The sequence below is a fragment of the Gekko japonicus genome, unplaced genomic scaffold (assembly GCF_001447785.1).
Source record: "Gekko japonicus isolate JY-2015 unplaced genomic scaffold, Gekko_japonicus_V1.1 scaffold1643, whole genome shotgun sequence".
Classification (NCBI taxonomy): domain Eukaryota; kingdom Metazoa; phylum Chordata; class Lepidosauria; order Squamata; family Gekkonidae; genus Gekko; species Gekko japonicus.
This window is the reverse complement of record NW_015169827.1, coordinates 232193-253062: the sequence shown is the minus strand read 5'-3', so window position 1 is coordinate 253062 and position 20870 is coordinate 232193. Positions and strand designations below refer to the sequence as shown.

The window sequence follows — 20870 nt, the reverse complement described above, 5'->3', positions numbered from 1 at the left end:
TTTAGTAAATGTAACCACTCTTGCCCTTGTTTGAAAATACAGAAAAGGAGAAGTAACAGAGCACTTTTCTGAAAGCTTTCTCAACAAAAGCAAAAGTTTACAAGCTAGAAAACAGAGACAACTGCAAAAGTTAAAATACATGAACCAGCAGCACAGAGTAGCCATCAACATAAGAGTAAAACTATTAATTTCTTAGTTATCACTGTTTTCTATTCCTAAAAAAATAATCACAGAAAGCTGCAGGCATGCCTCACTGGAAAGCAAGGAGCTTAAGAACAAAAAAAGTTTATAGCACTGGCTGTTGAATATAGTGTTTCAAAACAGATCTTAGTTCCAAAACAGAATTTACAAAAAAGGGGGGGGAGGGTGAGACACGGCTTCCCCAACAGCTCTTTCCCCTTACTCTCAGACAGAATTCTTAAGCATGTCGTCAAACTATAAGATCTGGATTGACACATACAGGGGAATATGGTGACAGATCTGAAGTGGTAGAATGGTCTGCAGGTAGTTAGTTAATCACCACATGGAAAGCTCCCCTATGCTTAAAACTCCTTGAAAACAGAAACAGAACAAGCAAATAGAGGTTACAGCCTTTCTCCCTGTGGCGCTAGATCTCTATTGAAGCAAATGAACATTCAAAGCTGCAATCCACTACCTATGGTCTGAACTAACGCAGTCCATTCTAACTTAATCTCCAGGCTCGGTCACTTTATTCTCCTGCATGCATAAATGAAGCTTGAGAGTACAACACACATCCGCTGTTACTTAACAGTGGCAAAAGAGTCATTTGTTTGAATATTATTGCCCCATAACTCCATGTAAGACCTCTAAGGACTAAAAGGAGCATTTCTTGCAAACTTAAGAAATAACAGACAGGATCTGGAAGTTGCAGACTAGTCTCAGCTGAAGATACTCCCACTTAATGGCCAGTGTTGCAACATTATTTTGTAATAACACCACTGAATGTAATGAACAGCTTCAGCTATCGAATCAGGATTTAGAGCCAAGATTTTACAGTGTACTTGCCCTCCAGGCTGCTATGTACTCAGTGAGTGGTTTAAAATTTACTTTTTTCAGCAAAGCAAGGGGGAGGGGGAAGGAACTTACTGCCACATGTCCTTTTTCTTCACTGAGATATCGATGAACATCATTCAGTGCTGCTAAGGCACACGTTCTTAAAGAGAAAGTGCAGCAGTTATATTCTTTAATACAATATGATGTTAAATATAGATAGTTATTTTGTTCCTAACATGCTTAAAAGCACAACATAGCCTTCAGGAATCCAGATATCTTACAAAGATATCTAAGAATCCGACTCCACAAATGCAGAAATAGCTTAAGAGTGTTTCATAATATATAGCTGGAATGACAAAATCAAGATTTTGATCACTGTATTCTTTCTTGTGAAGGATCTTATATTAGGAAAGAATGCAGTTTTCAAAAGTGATGAATTATTGCTCTGAGGAAGTTGCCTTATTTTCTAATCCACTGAAAACAAGAACTAGCTAAAAACACGGAACAAGAACTAACAGCTGCTCCTAATGGAAAAAAAAATCAGAATGTTCTTAGGTTCAAACATTGCCAAGGGAAAGGGAAAAACAAACTCACTTTCGGATTTTCAGGCCTTCTTCATTGTCTGGCAGGAAAAACTCAAAGGACTTGTACGTTTTTACCAGGTCTCGGCGATACTGGCCAACATTAAACTCTGTTTAGGAAATTGACAAAGAAAATCAGGTAGAGTCCACTTTTTATTTGGCCCATTGTGTCCCTTTTAGCTGTGATCATCCATACTCCTAAGTTTGTCATCTGTAGACAATGCCAGAAGTGTGGCATAGTCCCATTTTCATAGTTTAGGGTACTCAGGCTGTCCAATTCCCAACCTCCAATATCTGCTCCTTATGGAAACGTCACACATGCAGATTCTGAAACCTAGACATGATTCTCATAGTGGTTCAATTAAAATCTCTGTGAAAGTTCTTAAATCAAAGTGTTTAAATGCACCAGCCTCTATTTTGGTCTGGAATACATGAGCCATACAATACATAAAGCCACATACATACAATACATAAAGCCACATTACACAATTGCTTTAACTTTTATTATTATAATATAACACAAATTACACAATACGGAACTATTCAAAAATACAAAGTGGTTCAAATTCTCCATGTATACACACCCACACACACCAGAAGGACTCAAATCCATCCTAAAGCATTCCATGAGGTTCAAAACTGCTTGAAGCCATTCCAGTAATGCTGGAACAATATCTGGATGGAACAGCTCCAATAGCAGTGAGAAGATTTAATATCAGCAACTTTATGGAAGGCTGCCATAACAACTGCACCAATTACTGAAATCAGCACCAACTACTGAAATCAGCATGAAGCAGTTAAAAGAAGTTTTCTTCTGTTTGTGCTTGGCTAGTTTTGCGTGTTATAGGCTGCTTCTTTACATGAATGTATATGTTTGTGCACAAACACAAAAATGTATTAGCTTTTTCAAAACCTGTTATACATATGTATTCATATGTATATATAACTGTGTGAAAAACAATAGTTATTTCACCTTCTTTCCATTATTACAATATGAACCATGCTACTATTGAAAGCTGCACCAAACACTTATTGCAACAAGGCTAGACCCCTCCTTTCCAGAGCCATTCCTGACACAGTGGCAAAACTTATCCTTATCCTGAACTCTTGGGATTTCACCTGGCTGTATCCTGCTAAGTATAAGAGGATGTGCTCACACACAAACTAATGTCAGATACAGGAGGGAAAGAAACTAGTTTTAAAACGGGCAAAAATCTGTGGTGAGCCGATATAATGTATTGCTTAAAGTGCTGGACCAAGACGAGGAGACACTGGTTCAAATCCCTGCTCACTAATAAAGCTCGCTGGATGATTTTGAGCCAGTAACTATCCCTCTCAGCCACAACTCATCTCACATGTTTTTGTAAGGGAAAAATACCTACATGTCACCTTTCTGGAAGAACACAGCAGTAAAAATGAAACAGAGATATAGTTCTTCTAACCATATTTTACATAGTTATCCTTGATTATACTGTTACATGGGAACAAAATCGACGCCTGTACCCTTCTTCCATATGTTTACCATAAGAAATATCAGTCACCTTTTGTAGGCACTCCAATCCAATTCAAGTAGCGTGTCAATTTTTTCGAGATGTAAGTTTTCCCTCTTGCCGGGAGGCCAACCATAACAATTAGCGTAGGACAATTGGTCATACATACTACAAAAAAAGCAGAGGAAAAAAACCTTGTAGTTAGTATTCATGCCAACCAAAACTTAACATGAAACTTAAATTGAAATTTGCAGAGCCCCTTTAGGAAACAACTTTGATTTTCCAGGCTGGACGTATAGATACTGTTTCTCCAATTCAATTTTCTACTTTTGCTGCTTTTACCCTTTCCTTACAATAATCCTGACCAATTTGACGGAGTGGTTTAAACAAGACTTTACGTTACAACATCAGCGTCGTTAAGGAGATATTTAAGGCTCAACGTATCTATTTGTAGGTGTTCATTCTTATTCTGAAGACATTCTTCAGAAATATTCTCAATTCAGCATCTTTGTAACAAAAGAAATGCTCCTCCTTAAATCATATTGTTTAAGTTTTCAAACAGTCATAACTTTGGAGGTGCATAACTTTCATAAGGTTATCTAATCCCACCACCTGCCCTAGGGCAGGATACACATGATTCCTGAAAAAGCATCTCTCTGACAGCTGCTTGACAACCTTTCCGTAAAATATAAATGACAGCCACTGAATGCTCCTGGATATTATTCTGTTAATGTTAACAAAGTACATCTTCTTTTTTTGCTTCCACTTGGAAAATTTATTTCCCTTTGTGCCTGCCAACCTAGCAGTTTGAAAGCAAGAAATTGCAAGTAGATAAATAGGTACCACTTCGGTGGGAAGGTAACAGCGTTCCGTGTGCCTTGGTGTTTAGTCATGCCGGCCACATGACCACGAAAATGTCTTCGGACAGCGCTGGCTCTTCGGCTTTGAAACGGAGATGAGCACCGCAACCCTAGAGACGGATTCGACTGGCTTTTGAGCAAGGGAACCTTTACCTTTACTTTTTACTTGTGAAGCTCATTTCAAGTTTTCAGTATTTCATAGTAAGCTTTGCAATAGCCCCATACATTAGGGCAATGTTACCCATACAAGTGGCCTGTGACAAACAGAGGAAGGATAAAAGTATAAGGGGAAAGGTAAGGAAACATTGCAGATGGGGTGGAAGAGAAGAGACAGCAGCTTGCCAAAAGTCACTTTTTTATTTTTCAAAATATCTATACCTCAATGGAGAAGAAAACTTTGACCCAAGACTGTTAAGAACATATAAAATTACTAGATTTTGTTAAATAAAGATTCAGCAGGTAGGGGGGGAAATGAAATATTGGAGAATCTCAATTCATTCGGTTCCTGAACAAACACCAGAAAAAGAGCCTTCAAATATCAGAAGCTAAAAAGATGAAGTCAAGTAAGCTTAAGAGTTCCAAAGTCTGAAGACAGGGGAAAATCCTGGGTTGAATCCTAAGTACTGCCAGTATTTATTGAGAAAAAACTGTGTTTAGAAAAATTTCTATGCTGCTTCTCCAGAAAACCTGCTCAAGGAAAAGAGAAGGCTGCAGAGCAGGGACTCCACCCCCCCCCACACACACACACAATTACAGATCACATAAATGTCTGAAATTCTGCTCCTGGGCAGAAAAAGACTCTCAGGAACAGTGTGGTGGGCCAAGTGGATTATGCAGTGTGATGGGGAAAAACAGGTGGAAATCACCTAGTCATAAGAACAGCCCCGCTGGATCAGAGCGGTAGTCCATCTAGACCAGCATCCTGTCTCACACAGCGGCCAACCAGTTACTTTGGAAGTCCAATAACTGGGCATAGAGTCCAAGGCCTTCCCCTGATGTTGCCTCCTGGCTCTGGGATTCAGAAGTTGACTGCTTCTGAATGTGGAGGTACCCTTTGGTAACCACGGCGAGTAGCCACTGACAGACCTATCCTCCATCGATCAGTTTTTTCCCCTTTTAAAACCATCTATGCTTCTGACCATCACTAAATCCTCTGGCAGCGAATTCCACATTTTAATTGCTTGTTGTTTAAAGAAGTATAGTCTGTCCTGAATCTACTGCCCATCGGCTTCATTGAATACCCTCAAGTTCTAGTATTTGGGGAGAGGGAGAAAAATTTCTCTTTCTCAACTCTCTCCATGCCATGCATAATTTTATAATCCTCTATCATGCCCCCCCCCCCTTTATTTTGCCATCAAGTCACATCTGACTTATGGTGATCCTGTGGGGTTTTCAAGGGAACAGACATTCAGAAGTGGTTGGCCACAGTTTACCTCCATGTTGTGAACCTGGTATTTCCGCTATGGTAACCAGAACGGCACACAGTATTCCAAAATCAGGCCGCACCAAAGATCTATACAATGGCTTGCCACAGTTTACCTCCATGTTGCGAACCTGGTATTTCTGCTATGGTAACCAGAACTGCACACAGTATTCCAAAAACAGGCCGCACCAAAGATCTATACAATGGCGTTATAATGTTGGCTGTTTTATTTTCAGCCACTTTCCTAATAATACCCCAAACTGCAAAAGGGGATCTCCCGGGTATGATTATTATCAGGGCACCCACCAGCGCACCAGAAGAATTCCCAAGCTGCTAACCTGATTCTTCCGAATGCTTCCTCGTCTAGAACCTTCCACTACCTCCCAAATTCAACAGAAAGGGGAGACAGAGCTGAACAGTGTCACCACAAGCAATGGCACCAAACCTCAAAAAACCTTTACAAAAAATTTCATGCTTCTAGCTAAACAGAATTGGAACAAGAGAGAGCCTTGTGGAACCTCACACGCCAGAGGCCAAAGGCCAAGAAGTAGTCCTCTGAGGCCTACAGTTCTTAGCCTCTATGCTGTAATATTTTCAGGGCCTGTCTGACTGTACAAATCACCACAACAGTCGCTTGGGACCTCGTATTTTTGGGAATTGGCAATAAAGCAATATACAACCCTGCAGCTACATCCCAAGATTCAGCAGCAAACACCAACCTCTGGGGCTTGAAATTCATAACTGACAAATAAACCTAATATTATCTGTTGAGAAACTTACAAATAGTCCCATGAGATTCTATATTAAACTTATTTAACTTACACCTTGACATTTTTCCAGAAAATTTCCCCTACTTACTGATAAACCAATACTGATTCAAGTATATTTGACATATCACAATGAAGTACCTTTATGCTAAACACAGGATTTTAAAATACAGCTTTCTGTTTAATTTGCACATGGAAGCCCACTAATTTGGAGCTTATTTGCACAATAAGCAGTTCTCAAATAGTTCATTAATTCATTTTATTGTCAAATGTTGTGTCATCCAAAGGAATAATCAACTGCGTAAACTGTGAAAAACCTGCATGAGCAGTGTACACTCAGAATCACAGTGCATGCCGAAAGCCTCCATGTCTGAATCTGGCTTCCATATTCTCTCTGCAACAATATAGCAGATGCCTATTTACCATTGGTATATTTGGGGAAGTACTGGGTCTTGAAACTCACTGGAATAGTCTGAAGACTGGGGGAATCCAGGAGGCAGCAGTTCAAAAGCAATGGAAGGGAGAATGTTTAAGTACCTGCTCTAGTCTCAACAACCTCTCAGCAATTAAAAATCACCATTGCCTAGAACAGCAATACTCAGCATTGTGTTCATGAGCACTATAGTGCCTGACAATGTATTTCTTTCCCAAAGCAGAGCACCAGTATTACTTTTCCTCCAACACACTGGAGCATGAACTGCCCCAGAAGAACCCAGAAAGCAGCACTTTTGTGTCTTCGGGGGTCCTGGTCATACAAGCAGGATACTGCGCCGCTGAAGGGAGGCAAATTAGAGCCAGAGTAAAAAGAACCACGGTAGCGCAATCCAACGCACCCCCGTGGCTCCATGCTCCGGCCTTCGGCAAGTGATCAGACATAGTGCAGCAAAATGGATCTTGCGCGTTTGTGCGCATGCGTGGGACAGGGAATGGCGCTGGCTGCGACGGGCTACCAGCGCTTCCCCGATCAGATGCCTGGAGTTGCCACGCATCATCCAGAAGGTAGTGCTCTGTTGCCTGTACCTTTTCAATGTGCGTTTTCGGGCTGAAGGGACAGATCGGGGATGGGTGCATGATGCTTCCCAGATGTTGCGGTATGATCGCGCCCGTTTGATGTGCCCTCAACTCATTCATTTCGCGGGGCAAATCCTCCCGTGTGACCGGGGCCAGGGAGGACCAAGTCAGAAACAGCTTCTTCCATGGTAAGGAGGATGCTCGGCTTGCGATCTTCCAATGTCTTATGACTGGCCCCAGCAGCCATTTTGCAGTGGTGTCCACTAAGTGTTCCGAAATTTCAAAAGCTCTCACAGGCTCAGGTTAGGGACCCCTGTCCTAGAAGAAGCAGCCCCTAGGGTTTTGTTACATGCGTTATTATATATGTAAGTGCTGAATTAGAATTCATCTAGAAGTTTAACACTATCCCCTACCCCGCCTTGAATAAGGACTGGGTTTCTTCACTCACTAAGGGTGCTGATGTCTCAGCATGGCCGCACTCTTTACAAATGTTAATTCAGGGCCTGTCTGACTGTACAAACAGCCACAATAGTTGCTTCTTATTTATTTCTTAACATGTCTCACACTGTATTTTCCACAATTAAATTTTACGTTAATCCCACTTTGTTCTATCCAATAGCTGGGAGTAATCTTCACCTACTCTGAATGGACTGTTTTACCTGGTTCTTGTAACTTCTCTCTGCTCCACCCCCTCCTGTTACTTGAACTCTAACCATGAATTAAGCTGTTTTCAGTGGACACTCTATGCACCTGATGTGAGCTCAGACTGATGAAAACCAATGCCAGAATAAATGTTTTTAGTCTTTAAGGCTGTTTAATGTTTTGTTACATGTAGATCACCCCTAATACACCAAACTTCAAAAATAAGCTCAGTTGAAAATGCTCTATAATTATTTCAGCCAGAAACACCGATCCTATAGAAGCAAAACATAATCATAGAATACTGATATGTGGCTTCAAAAATCACAAAAGTTAAAAAATTGTGTTGGTAATTAATGATAATACGATTCTAACAAGAACTACTTTTTACAGAAACTGGTTTCAGAGGCCACCTATTTGCCCTTGCTGGTGTAAACAATACTGCTGGTGTGGTATCATTACCTTGGTCCTACAGAGATGAGTGGAATTTAGAATTCAAAGCAAGCACACAGTGTTCCAAGAGAATCATAAAAGAATGATAAGGGAAACTGGAAACAAGAGTTGCTGATTCAGGGTAACCCTGAATCAACCACCTCAAGCCAACATGGTCGTCTCTAATCAGGTTAACAAGTCCATTACCAAAGAAGCATGTAACCTACTTATAAGATCATTAACAATTACAAAACAAACTTTATGCAATACTGCATCCACATCTCAATGTGTATTTCAGAAACAGTATGAAATATTGCACAACACACTCTTCTTATCATTTTATCAGAAAATGCTAAGCATTATTTGGCGGGATGCCGTGGTAATTTCTGCTGAAATTTTTGCTCCAACCAGACACACTGTTCCTAGGGAAGGAGGACACCCAGGAACGGCACGAGGAGAAAACTGCTAACATCACACTGTCCCCACAAGATCAGTATTTTGTTTTAAATTCTGTCAGATTGTTTAAAAACTGTATATTTCGATCATGCAATGGAAAGTACAGTTAGACTATTTCAGCGTGCAATCTATCTTAAAAGAACGCCAAAAAATATTACAAAATCAGACCACTGAATGGCCATTCTTGCAATATAACTAGGCAAAGCATGAACAGTACAAGCACTGCCAACTCCCAGTCTGAACTTTATTTCTCTCCAATGCTGTCTCCTGGGAGAGACCTTGAGAAAGGCACAGGCTTGTGCATTGCCTATGCTCCCCTCCCCATATTGATTAGTGTATAATGCAGGCTCTTCCAGACTCTGGAAGCTTGTGACTTCTTGGGCTTTAATCACCAATAATCAGTAGCAATGTTACACTTAAACCATCATCTGATCTCTACGATCATTCACATCTGTTTTTGACAAGAAAAACAGAACACGGTTGTAGGAAAAAGCAAATAAACCCAAGAATCATTGACAAATCTCAAGAAGGCTGGGCAGGGGAGAGTGCAAAAAGACATGGTATGGTGCAGTGCGGAAACTTAATATATTCTACATTAACCACATGGAGCTCTGTTATTTCCTCACATGACTGAGGCCTGCACAACTTGCCATGTGACTCGAGCCAAACACAGCTCATCAGCCCAAAAAACAGCAAACCAAAAAACCCAGGAGTTTCTTAAGCACTTGGCAGGCCACATGCAGGGCTAGAGGCTTTGTTTGGCTCTGTAGGTCTCACGTTAAGTAGAAGGCCTTATTTAATTAAAACATTTCAAAACAGAATAATTATCCACATGGTTTATGCCTATCATTTTCCTAAAACAATGCATGGGTGTTTCTGGAATGACAAACATCTACATCAAAATGCAGACTTTATTGTGAAGGTGGAGGGGGCAGTTTTCACCTGAAACTGAAGATTCTCCCTACTGCTCTCATATTTCCACCTGCTACTCTAATTGCGAAGAAAACTGAAACATGCGTAACCATGAAATAACTTGTCCACAGAATACACACTGGGCTGTTCTGGTTAAGCAGCCCAGATGGCCGGGAAAAAAATCATGGTTTGAATCCAAAACTTTGCTTCCACTTGTGCTATACTCTGTACATTGCAGGGACAGTCCCTTGCTACACTGCACATTCCTCTTGTGCTGGGTACTTTTTGCTCCTTGAGAGTCACTTGCATGGAGTGGAAGTACTTGGTGACAGAGGAATGCGCTCCACAGTGCAGAACCATCCCTGGAACAGAAAAGGGCATGGTGGAAGAAAAAAAGAAGAAGCAAATTTAAAATCCACATTTGACACAGGACAGATTAAAATCCAACAGTTAATTTCCCAAATTAATACAGACCTATCAGAGATGAATGACAATGGTTAAGCTGTTCTTAACCCTTCTCCATGAATAAAGTGCTGCAGTTATTCCAACATTACTTCTGCAGGAGTATACTGCATACCATGCAGTTGTGGACAGGTTTACATCGGGACCACAAAGCATGGCATTCATACAAGAATAAAAGAGACACTGCAGACTGGGCCAACCTGAACAATCAGCAGTGGCTGAACATAGCCTAACTCAAACAGGACATAGTATCTTATTCCAAGACACTGAAAGGCTGGACAACACATCCTATTACCATATCAGATTTCACAGGGAAGCCATTAAAATTCATAAACATAAACACAATTTCAACAGGAAAGAAGAGAGTTAAAAAATAAATAGAGCATGGTTTCCTGTCCTGAAAAACACAAAATGCTCTACATCTTACAATAGCACTACAGATAAGATTAGAATTTCAACAGCCAATCCTTATGCAAAAGAACCTCCTCAGGAAAGCTCCTCCATTAGCATGTCATAGCCTGGGGAACTCCTACAAGATAGTGACTCAGCCCTACCCCACCTTCCGGAGTAGATATAAATTACCTGCCTACCATTTTTCTTCTCACCTTGACATAGAGAGTACTCCATCTTTCTGTGTTATACCTCTGAAGATGCCAGTCACAGCTGCTGGTGAAACATCAGGTCCTACAATGCCAAGACCATGGCCATACATCCCAGAAAATCTAAAACAACCAATATTACAGTACAAAGTTCCAAATAAGGTAATTGTATTGTCCATCTACTATTCCTTGAAACACAGCAAAATATGACCATCATCTAAGCAACACACATACAAAAATAGAAATTCCATATGTGGACTCAAAGTGCTGTTTGTTTTTAAAAATTAGTTCTACATGTAGCTGCTGTATTGAAGTAAGAGAAATCCCATGTGAGATTCTCATATACATATATAGTTCCATTGGATCATGATCTATGTATCAGAAATGTATACACAGTGTGTTGGATTTGGCATATTGTAGAAGGCAGCTGATGTGCCAAAAGACCTTTTAAGTTCAACTGATTGTTAGACTGAGTGAATTAACACTCATCTTTACATGTTGGGAGAGACCAACTTGATCATCAATTGAATTTAAAAGGGCTTTTGGTATATCAGCTGTGTTCTACAATGTGCCAAACCCAAAACATTCAGTGTATACATGCAAGAGTAGGGTTTTGAGCAACCAGAAATCCCCTGAGAATTTTTCTGGGCATGTACATCTAGGCAATAGGTAATAAATCCTTCCCTATCACAGAAGCTAAGTGAAAGGGCAAACTGAAATAGAGAACACAAACCCTTAATTTCCCCAATTATACACTATGTGTTATACCTTGGTGAAAACCTCTGTTGAAGAAGCACCTGCATAAACCAGAACTGCCAAATTGTGACTAGAAAGTGTATCTTCAAGGGGAATAAATACTTGCACATCATTTTCAGATGTGCTATGTTTTTATGCATATTATCCAGACAGCCATACCAAAAACATCAAACAGTACAAGTCAAACTAAAGCAGAATCTCTAATCAGAGAACACCCATGTGAGATTCTTATTTACTTCAATTTTAGCATTTCAAACCACTTAAGCATGCGTAGCAAGATAAGAACTGTCTCCAGGTGATCAGACAGAAAATCTATATTAAATTTGGGGTTTCTTCCTCTTTTAAAATCAGAGTTGACTGGCCAACGTATGTGTGGACAGGTAAGCTAATAAAATGGTCTGTGAATTTAACATTCTTGTTCCCTTATTTGCCAAATTGTGTTCAAATGTAACTTTTGTTCCAAAAAATCCAAATATTTTTATTATTTACTGAACATCCTGTTTCATCTTTTTATCAAGAACTTCAGATACACAATACAGGGTAGTCAAATTCAGAGACATGAATTGGAAATACTGTGAAAAAGGACTCAGATATATGGTGAAGTACCACTCATCTTTACATAGACATAAGATTTCTAGATCCTGAACATACCAAACATAGTACAAAATGACTGAATGTCACCATTTATATTCTGAAAGATTGCTTACTTAGAGGAAATGGAGGCATCAAAACTGAATGCTGGAGTCAAATCTTATCCCCAGTCCTCTGTTCACTCTCTTAACCCACAGTTTACGACTGAGTGCACAGAACTCAGTTCCTTCTGGTTTTTTGCATGCCACCGTGTCATCACTACCTGTTTTGTTGTCACTGACTGTTTTGTTCCTGTAAGTATTGCACCAATCTATCTAAGATCTCTGTGCAGGCACATCCAAATATGAACATTACAGAGTCTACTTCACAACACTGGTATCAGTGCATTTCACTTGCAAGTTATATTCCCATACTGCTGCACTCTTCAAATTAAAAAAATACAGTAGATTATATCATACATCCTTTACTACTCTTGAAAGCCCTTCAGATGAAACTGACAGAAAAAAATTAAAGTCCACAATACAGGCAGCAAAAAAGACTCAGAGAGGTACATTTTCAGCACATGGATCCTTTTTCACACAATCTTTTTTCAGGAAAACATGTGTAAAGGCCCACAGTCCATTACATGTATACAATCCAAAATGTGTCATGTCACATTTATGACAGAGTGAAACCAAAGTCTGAAATTAATCTCCTCTGTTTGATGAAGAGAAGTAAATACTAGAGTGCTAGAGAGTAAATACCTTGTACAAATAAAGAGGGCCTCTAAAATTGTTCTAAACATAATCTTTGACAGACATCTCTGAAATAAGAACATAAGAGAAGCCAATGTTGGATCAGGCCAAATGCCCATCCAGTCCAACACTCTGTCACACAGTGGCCAAAAATACCAGGTGCCATCAGGAGGTCCAGTAGTGGGGCCGGGAGGTCCATCAGGAGGTCCAGCAGTGGGGATAATATATTAACCAAGTGGTAGATGTTAAGATGATCAGTGCTAGACAATTGTTTATACAACTGAACTGTATTTTATAGGTTTTTACTCATCAGATCATCTGAGAAAAAACAAAAATTTTAAATAATGAACAATATACAATAGGGAGAATCAACTAAATGGTAATTCTATCAGACTGAATCACAAATACAGCAAGCTTAAGAGAAGGGGGCGGATACGCAGAATAGCTCAGCCCCCTTCCAGCCTGCGTCCCATCCCAAGGGATGTTGGCAGCAGGGCCAGGATGATTTAACCCCCCTCCGACGTTGGCGTTGTGTAACACCAGGTCTATAAACAATAAGACCATGTTCCTTTGGGACTTTCTGCAAGAGCAGAATGTAGACCTGGCGTGCATGACCGAGACCTGGGTGCGGGAAGGAGAGACAGTAGCTCTCTCCCAACTTGCCCCCCCCAGGTTCTCGATCCTTCTCCAATCGCAAACTAGGGCATGGGGGGAGGAGTGGCTCTATTCATCCAGGAGGCTTACTCCTTCAGGGCGCTACCACCACCAAAGATCATGGGCATTGAGTGTGCTGGCCTGGTGTGGGAGGCCGGGGAGAGTTTGGCAATTTGGCTGGTGTACCGAGCACCTAACGTGCTGGCCAACAGTCTGCTGTCCCTGATGGAGGCTGTATCAGGTTGGGCATTGGAACATCCTAGACTGATAATCCTGGGTGAGTTCAATATCCATGCTGATGATGCGACCTCTACTCAGGCAACGGACCTGGTGTCGTCCATGGTGGCACTAGGACTCTCCCAATATGTAATGACCCCCACTCACTGGGTTGGGCACACACTCAATTTGATCTTTGCAGTGGGGGTAACAGTGGACCGGGATGGCTGGAGAGATGGAGGCAACACGCTTGAGACGAAGCTACAAGAACATCTTATAGGATGTTTATGAGATCCTATGAGATGGCAGTCAAAGCCATGAAGAGAGAGTACTATGCAGCTATGATTGCATCCGCAAGCTCATGCCCAGCCCAATTATTTAGAATAATTTGGTCTATAAATGTTTTCCCACCAGGCAACCAAAATGCTAGGGAATTGGACATAAGCTGCGAGGCATTTGCAAGCTTTTTTGCAATCTTTGATTCCAGTTTTGGAACATTTCAGCCTGCTCAGCCTAGAAGAAGTTGACAGATTGCTCCTAGTTGTTTGCCCTACTACATGCTACCTTGATCCATGCCCGTTGTGGCTAATTAAAGCTGGCCGCGAGAGGTTCCAAACACCTTGAGGGAGATTATCAACCAGTCCCTTATAGAGGGACAGTCCCCTGGGGTTCTCAAGGAAGCAGCAGTCCACCCATATGGAGCAGAGGTCCATCAGTGGCTATTAGCGACAAGGTATAGATAGGGGCCCTGGGGCAAGTGATGCTCTGTTTTCTTGGTGCTGGGGGGGGGCGGGTCCACAGTGGGAGGGTTTCTAATGTCCTGGTTCCACTGGTGGACCTTCTTATTGCATATTTCTGGCCACTGTGTGACACAGAGTGTTGGACTGGATAGGCCTTTGGCCTGATCCAACACTGGCGTCTCTTATGTTCTTATGTTCACCCTCTCCTGAAAAAACCATCTTTGGATCTGGCTGAATTGGCCAACTATCGACCAGTTTCCAATTTGCCCTATCTGGGCAAAATAATAGAGAGTGGTGATTCAGCTACAGAGCTTTCTGGATGATGCTTCCATCCTAGACCCCTCCCAGTATGGTTTTTGCCCTGGTCACAGGACGGAGACAGCACTGGTCGCCCTCACAGACAACCTCCGAAGGCATCTGGATCGGGGCAGATTGGAAGTGCTGTTGTTGGACCTGTCGGCAGCGTTCGACATAGTTGACCATCAGTTACTGACCCACTGCCTCGCCGACATAGGAATTTAGGGGCTTGCTTTCCAATGGCTCGCTTACTTTCTCTAAGGTCGGGGACAAAGGGTGGCACTAGGGGAACAGCAGTCCAGGAGGCACCCACTGGTCTGTGGAGTGCCTCAAGGGGCAGTGCTTTTCCCAATGCTGCAGCCAGGCTGCTGATGGGCCTCCCCAGGTGGGAGCACATCCAGCCTGTTCTAAGGACATTGCACTGGCTGCCAATAGCATACCGATTTCACTTCAAGGTGCTGGTTCTTACCTTTAAAGCCCTATATGGCCAGGGCCCAACATACCAGAGGGACCGCCTTTCCCCATACATACCCCAGAGAACACTATGTCTGGGGTCTCAAAAATCGACTGACCCTCCCGGGTCCCAAGGATGCCAGGTTTGCTATTACCAGGGCCAGGGCCTTTTCAGGGCTAGTTCCATACTGGTGGAATGAGCTCCCGGAAGAGATCAGGGCCCTGAGGGATCTTTTACAGTTCTGCAGGGCCTGCAAGATGGAGCTCTTCCACCAGGCCTTCAACTAAGGAGCCGCCACCACTATTACCAACAACAACCTTAAGTATAGAGTTCTGGCTCTTGACCTTGACACCTAGCCTGCGCCACCACCCATATTACTAAGATCATCTTTTATGCACCCTTACAGTTTGCCATCTTAAGTAACTAATTAAACATTTTCAGCATTTTAAAAACTACGAATTATTTATAACTGAATTATTTTAGATGATTTTATGTGGATCTTAACTGTTATTTATGTTTTAACCAATGTAAGCCGCCCTGAGATTGCTTTGCAGGGAGGACGGGGTACAAATTCAATAAATAAATAAATTCTTACTACTCTGTTCAAGTAAAGTTTAGAATGCTGTACACAATGTATGAAAATTTATGTTGCTGACAAAGAAAAGGTGTGCCAAAGTATATTTATTAACAGCACATTGTCTAGACATCACACATCGGATGAAAACTGCCATAAGCAAAGTACCTAATACATGGATACAATAACAGATTTATCACTTCATAGTTCAATTAATTCTAGCAATCAATCAAGTCTTGTATTCCAACGTAAAATTGCTTGAAGCTGAGAAGACTGCCTCTTTCTCAGAGATGACACTTGGTTTTTGTTAACCAAGAATAACACTGAGCAAGATGTAGCACAAGAATAAAGTAGGAAGGGGGAATTTGCATACAAGAGGACAGAGGCTGGGGAAGGTACCCTGTGATCCTGGCCATCTTCTTCAGATGGCTTAACCCTAGTTACAGAGCACTGTTATGTTATATCTGCCCTAGCCTTCCCTCCAGCACATACAATCACACTTTTCATAACCTGTGGTAGAGTTACGACATCAGAATACTAATCAGTGCGGAGTTGCTAAACTGCTATAACCCCTCTCCAGATTAATACACCCGGGACTGTGACCCTGTGCCAACAGCAGTATTTACAGCAACATTTCAAAGTTCACGGAGTTCTGTGGGACAAGAAGGAGAGAAAACAGCACGGAGGACAATAAAATGCTAGTATTTCACAGCTTCATAAACTGCAAAGTCATTAGCTTCTTATTAACTCCAGCCATCTACATGTAAGTGCATTCCTGTGCCTCTGATCCCTTCTTTCTTGCTCACAGCAGAACTCAACCTCTTGAAGAGAGGCTAGAGAAGTGAGATTGTTTTGTGTTCTCCCAGGAAAAGATTCTAGGAGGCAGAAATCACATACATTGTGTATGTATCTGAAGAAGTGTGCGTGCAAACAAATGCAAACCCACAATAAAACTTTGTTGGTCTTAAAGGTGCCACTGGACTCAAACTTTGTTCTGTTGCTTCAGACCAACACGGCTACCCACCTGAATACATTATCTCAGAAATTCTTACAAAAAAACTGTAAAACAAGTTGCTTTTATTATGCACATATTGCAGATGTAGGCAGAAACAGAGTGGCGAAAGCTGTACGTTCTTTTTGTTAAAAAGTTTTTGCTAAAAGTTACAGTAGATACAGGGAGCAAGCCTAAGCACATCTACTCAGAAGTCAGTTCCATTTTATTCAATGGGGCTTACTCCCAGGAAAGGAGTAAACCCCATTGCAGCACATTGTTCAGAAAGAAAACTTACCCATATATACTAACAGTATATTTCAACCACAGCCCAGAAGGAAGGAACGCCCCCCCCCAAAAAAAAAACCACCCTGGAAGTGTACATTCATAGAAGTTCTTCAGTTCCAAAGAAGACCTTTATAGATGCCAAGACAGCTGCAAGTGAAAGACTGGTTTGGCCAGACATTAGCACTGAAAATGCACTTATGGAACAAACCTTTTTAATTAATGGCTTTTGCTTGGGTACCTTGAAGTGCACTATGGGTCGAGATGTCAACAGGACTGGAGAGGAAATGCCCTGTCCCTTTAATAGAAACTTGTTTGGAAATGGACAGTTAAACATTTCGTGGCATGAAGCCTCTATTAAAGGGGACCGCATTTTTTTCCTGGCAGTAGGCAACCCTACTTGAGTCCACTCTTTTTTCTCTTTTATTTTTGCCATCAAGTCACAGCTGACTTACGGTGACCCCATAGGGTTTTCAAGGCAAGAGACATCCAGAGGTGGTTTGCCACTGCTTGTCTCCGCATCACAACCCTGGTACTCCTTGGAGGTCTCCCATCCAAATACTAGCCAGAGCCGACCCTGCTTAGCTTCCAAGATCTGATGAGATCGGGCTATCCTGGGCTATCCAGGTCAGGGCCTTGAGTCCATTACATAGTAGTTTTAGGAAAACCTTTCAGGGCTGTGCCACATCTTATCCCAAAAACACACTAAAAATGCTAAATAAATAACCAGGGGGAGGGGTGTAGCACGCTGAACTTTAGTTCTTGGGGGGGGGGCACTGTAACAAAAATAAATGCCATCAAAACACCACTAAGCAGTGATCAGAATTCTATAAAGGTTGCTGTAATGAACTCACTACAAACCGCATAGATCTGGAAACAATTTAAAAGATTAACTTCAAAAGTAGCTTTGGTTTTGAGCCAATTATATTCAAGTTAGTTCCGGCCAGGTACAAAACTTTTGCACCTCATAGAAGCGCTTATCAGTTGTCCATTTCAGGTAAATACACCAAATTTTATAGGTATGAAGGCAGATCATTGGAGCCTAAGCTGCCCCCTCAATTTTATTTTTGAACATCACTAAAATTTCTACCATGTGCCTGAGACACTTTCCTTTAGCTCAGTAAGAACTGTGAAAATACTGACAGCAGTTTACAAAGTTATAATAAGTAAAAATTAAGGAATCCCACTTCAAAATCAGAATAAGTTAAATTGGTTAATTATTTTAAACTATATTGTTATTTTGAAATATTTTACATGGTCTCATAGATTAAGATCACATGGTGGTTAAAGAAAAAGTTAGGTGGATTAGATGGTTTTAGAACTGTTTTAATTGTAATTTATGTTTTAATGTAATTTATCAGGGTTTTTATGTAAACTGCCCTGAGGGCAGGGTAGAAATTTGATTGATAAAAATAAATAAATAAATAGAAGAAAATATACCATGCATAGTTTCAAAACTTTGATTTTTTTTAATAAGTAATTTTTAAAAATTGAATCGATATTTAGCTCAGTAAGAACTGTGAAAATACTGACAGCAGTTTACAAAGTTATAATAAGTAAAAATTAAGGAATCCCACTTCAAAATCAGAATAAGTTAAATTGGTTAATTATTTTAAACTATATTGTTATTTTGAAATATTTTACATGGTCTCATAGATTAAGATCACATGGTGGTTAAAGAAAAAGTTAGGTGGATTAGATGGTTTTAGAACTGTTTTAATTGTAATTTATGTTTTAATGTAATTTATCAGGGTTTTTATGTAAACTGCCCTGAGGGCGTGGTAAAAATTGGATTGATAAAAATAAATAAATACATAAACAAATAAATAGAAGAAAATATACCATGCATAGTTTCAAAACTTTGATTTTTTTAATGTAATTTTTAAAAATTGAATCGATATATCACCTAGTGGCCACAATCCAATATGGAATAAACTCTGGAATAAAAAGGCATCCTGATTGCACTTTTTTTTAACAAAACACACAGGGAAGTAGTTCAACAACCTATTCGCTGTAGACACTGTTACGTGCACACCCCCAAAGTACAGCTTACAGTTTTCTTTTTGCTAAGAGAAAAGCACTTGTTGTTCAGTCGCACAGTCAAGTCTGACTCTTCGCGACCCCATGGACCACATCACACCAGGCCCGCCTGTCTTCCGCCTTCCTCCAGTGTTTGCTCAACTTCATGTTCGTTGTATCGATGACACTGTCTAACCATCTCATCCTTTGCCCCTTCTGCTTTGACCTTCAATCTTTCCCAGCATCAGGGTCTTCTCCAGTGAGTGCTCCTCATTTGGTGGCCAAAACATTTGAGCTTCAACTTCAGTATCTGGCCTTCCAGGGTTGATTTCTTTTAGGATTGACTGATCTGATCTCCTTGCAGTCCAAGGGACTCTAGAAAAGCACTTAGGGCTTAACAAAAGCTCAAAAAAATACTGATTTTAGTACTGAGATGACAGATGTTTGAAACAGGCTTTGGCTGTTGTGAAAAGACACTGACCTCTGCTGCCACAAACACAGCGGTTCGGATCCTAACTTGTTATTTTGTTGGGCAGAGGAGAAGAAAGAGATTTTTGCTGACTCTGGACACCTGCTGCATACTTCTAATTTGCTCCCCATACAGTTCCTTCAGGTACCCAGACCCACAGGAGCACAATTTTGGGAAGCAAAGAAGTCCTCACTGGGAGGGTGGACGTGAGAAAGTTACACACTTTGCTCATACTGCTTAGGATCAAAGTGAGGGGGGTAAATTTTACAATCTCACAATATACTGGAAACTGATTTGAAGTAGCAGATATGCCTAGACAGACAGACAGAGATATCTCCTTGCAAATGTGTAGCACACAAGGTCAGAGATGCAAATAATTGGAGTGGGGGACAATCTGGAAACTACCATTTCATTAAAAAAACCACCCACCCCCACCTTCTCTCAGTTACTTGAGAAGGCTGATCCCTGACTTTCATTTTTTCCCCTTTAAAGTAATGTTCAGCTCCTCTCTACATTCTGGTGTATTTTCAGACCTCATCAAATCAGTTCTGTAATGGTTCTTCAATTTACCAAGCTTTCTTCATATTTAAGGAAGGTGCTAAGAAGGTAGAGCTCCCCACTTTGTGTATTGGCCCACTATGCAGCTTCGGTTATCCAGATGAAGGCCAATCAGTTTACTATTCCATACTGTGAAGTAAATGCAGGAATCTTCATTATCTATTGCTGCAGATTCTTACACGCAAATGTTCATGACGATTCCTAGAAAGCATTCTGAGAGAACAAAACCTTGTCTTAAAAAGGCATTGCATTCATTCAGAAAGAGAACAGACAAAGAGGTGACCTGTGGAAGAACATGATTGGTGTTGTGATACTGGTGATGTCTGTTACACATTAGACCACATGCTTTTCAAGGCTGATTTACCAGACCAGGTCAGGATAACACAGAAAAAAGAGAAAGAGGGTCATAAGTTTCAAAGGGAACTACTGGGGGGAAAGCATCTTTGCAGTATACATTTTTAAGTGGATGACAGTGTGATGCTACCCAGTCAAACAGCTCTTTTATGTGCACACACACAGAGAGGTGGACTTTATATTGGCCCCTACCTGTCCACACACCTAACGGCACTGACTACCAGGAAACACTGAAATCCTGCCGCAAAGGGGTACAAAGGTGATAGCTCCTTCTCAGGCTGCTTCCCACATTCTCAATTGTTTGATACCTACTTCCCTCCAGGTATAGCAAACAAAGGTAGCACAGAGATTTCACTACCAACATACCAATTAATAGCACTTATAAGGTGCATTGCATTCCCATTTTTTAAAAACTCCATTCCAATTGCAAATGTAAATGCTGGTAATACTGTGCTAGCGATACAGGGCACTCAAGAGGTAATCGCTTCCACCACCACCACCCCGGACCAGTTCCGTGTCAGGATCCTGCTGA

General features: G+C 41.1%; 1 protein-coding gene across 5 annotated transcripts in view; it reads right to left on the bottom strand.

The window, feature by feature from the left end:
* The window catches only part of PFKFB4 (6-phosphofructo-2-kinase/fructose-2,6-biphosphatase 4), an 85562-nt gene that overhangs the window by 35880 nt on the left and 28812 nt on the right, over positions 1 to 20870 (bottom strand). For all 5 annotated transcript variants that reach the window (XM_015417264.1, XM_015417259.1, XM_015417262.1 and 2 more), the window contains exons 2-4: positions 3137 to 3253; positions 1609 to 1705; positions 1108 to 1174 (exon numbers count right to left, since the gene is read on the bottom strand). In XM_015417264.1, coding sequence (XP_015272750.1) covers positions 1108 to 1174; positions 1609 to 1705; positions 3137 to 3253 — 281 coding nt within the window. The remainder of the gene's footprint in view (positions 1 to 1107; positions 1175 to 1608; positions 1706 to 3136; positions 3254 to 20870) is intronic.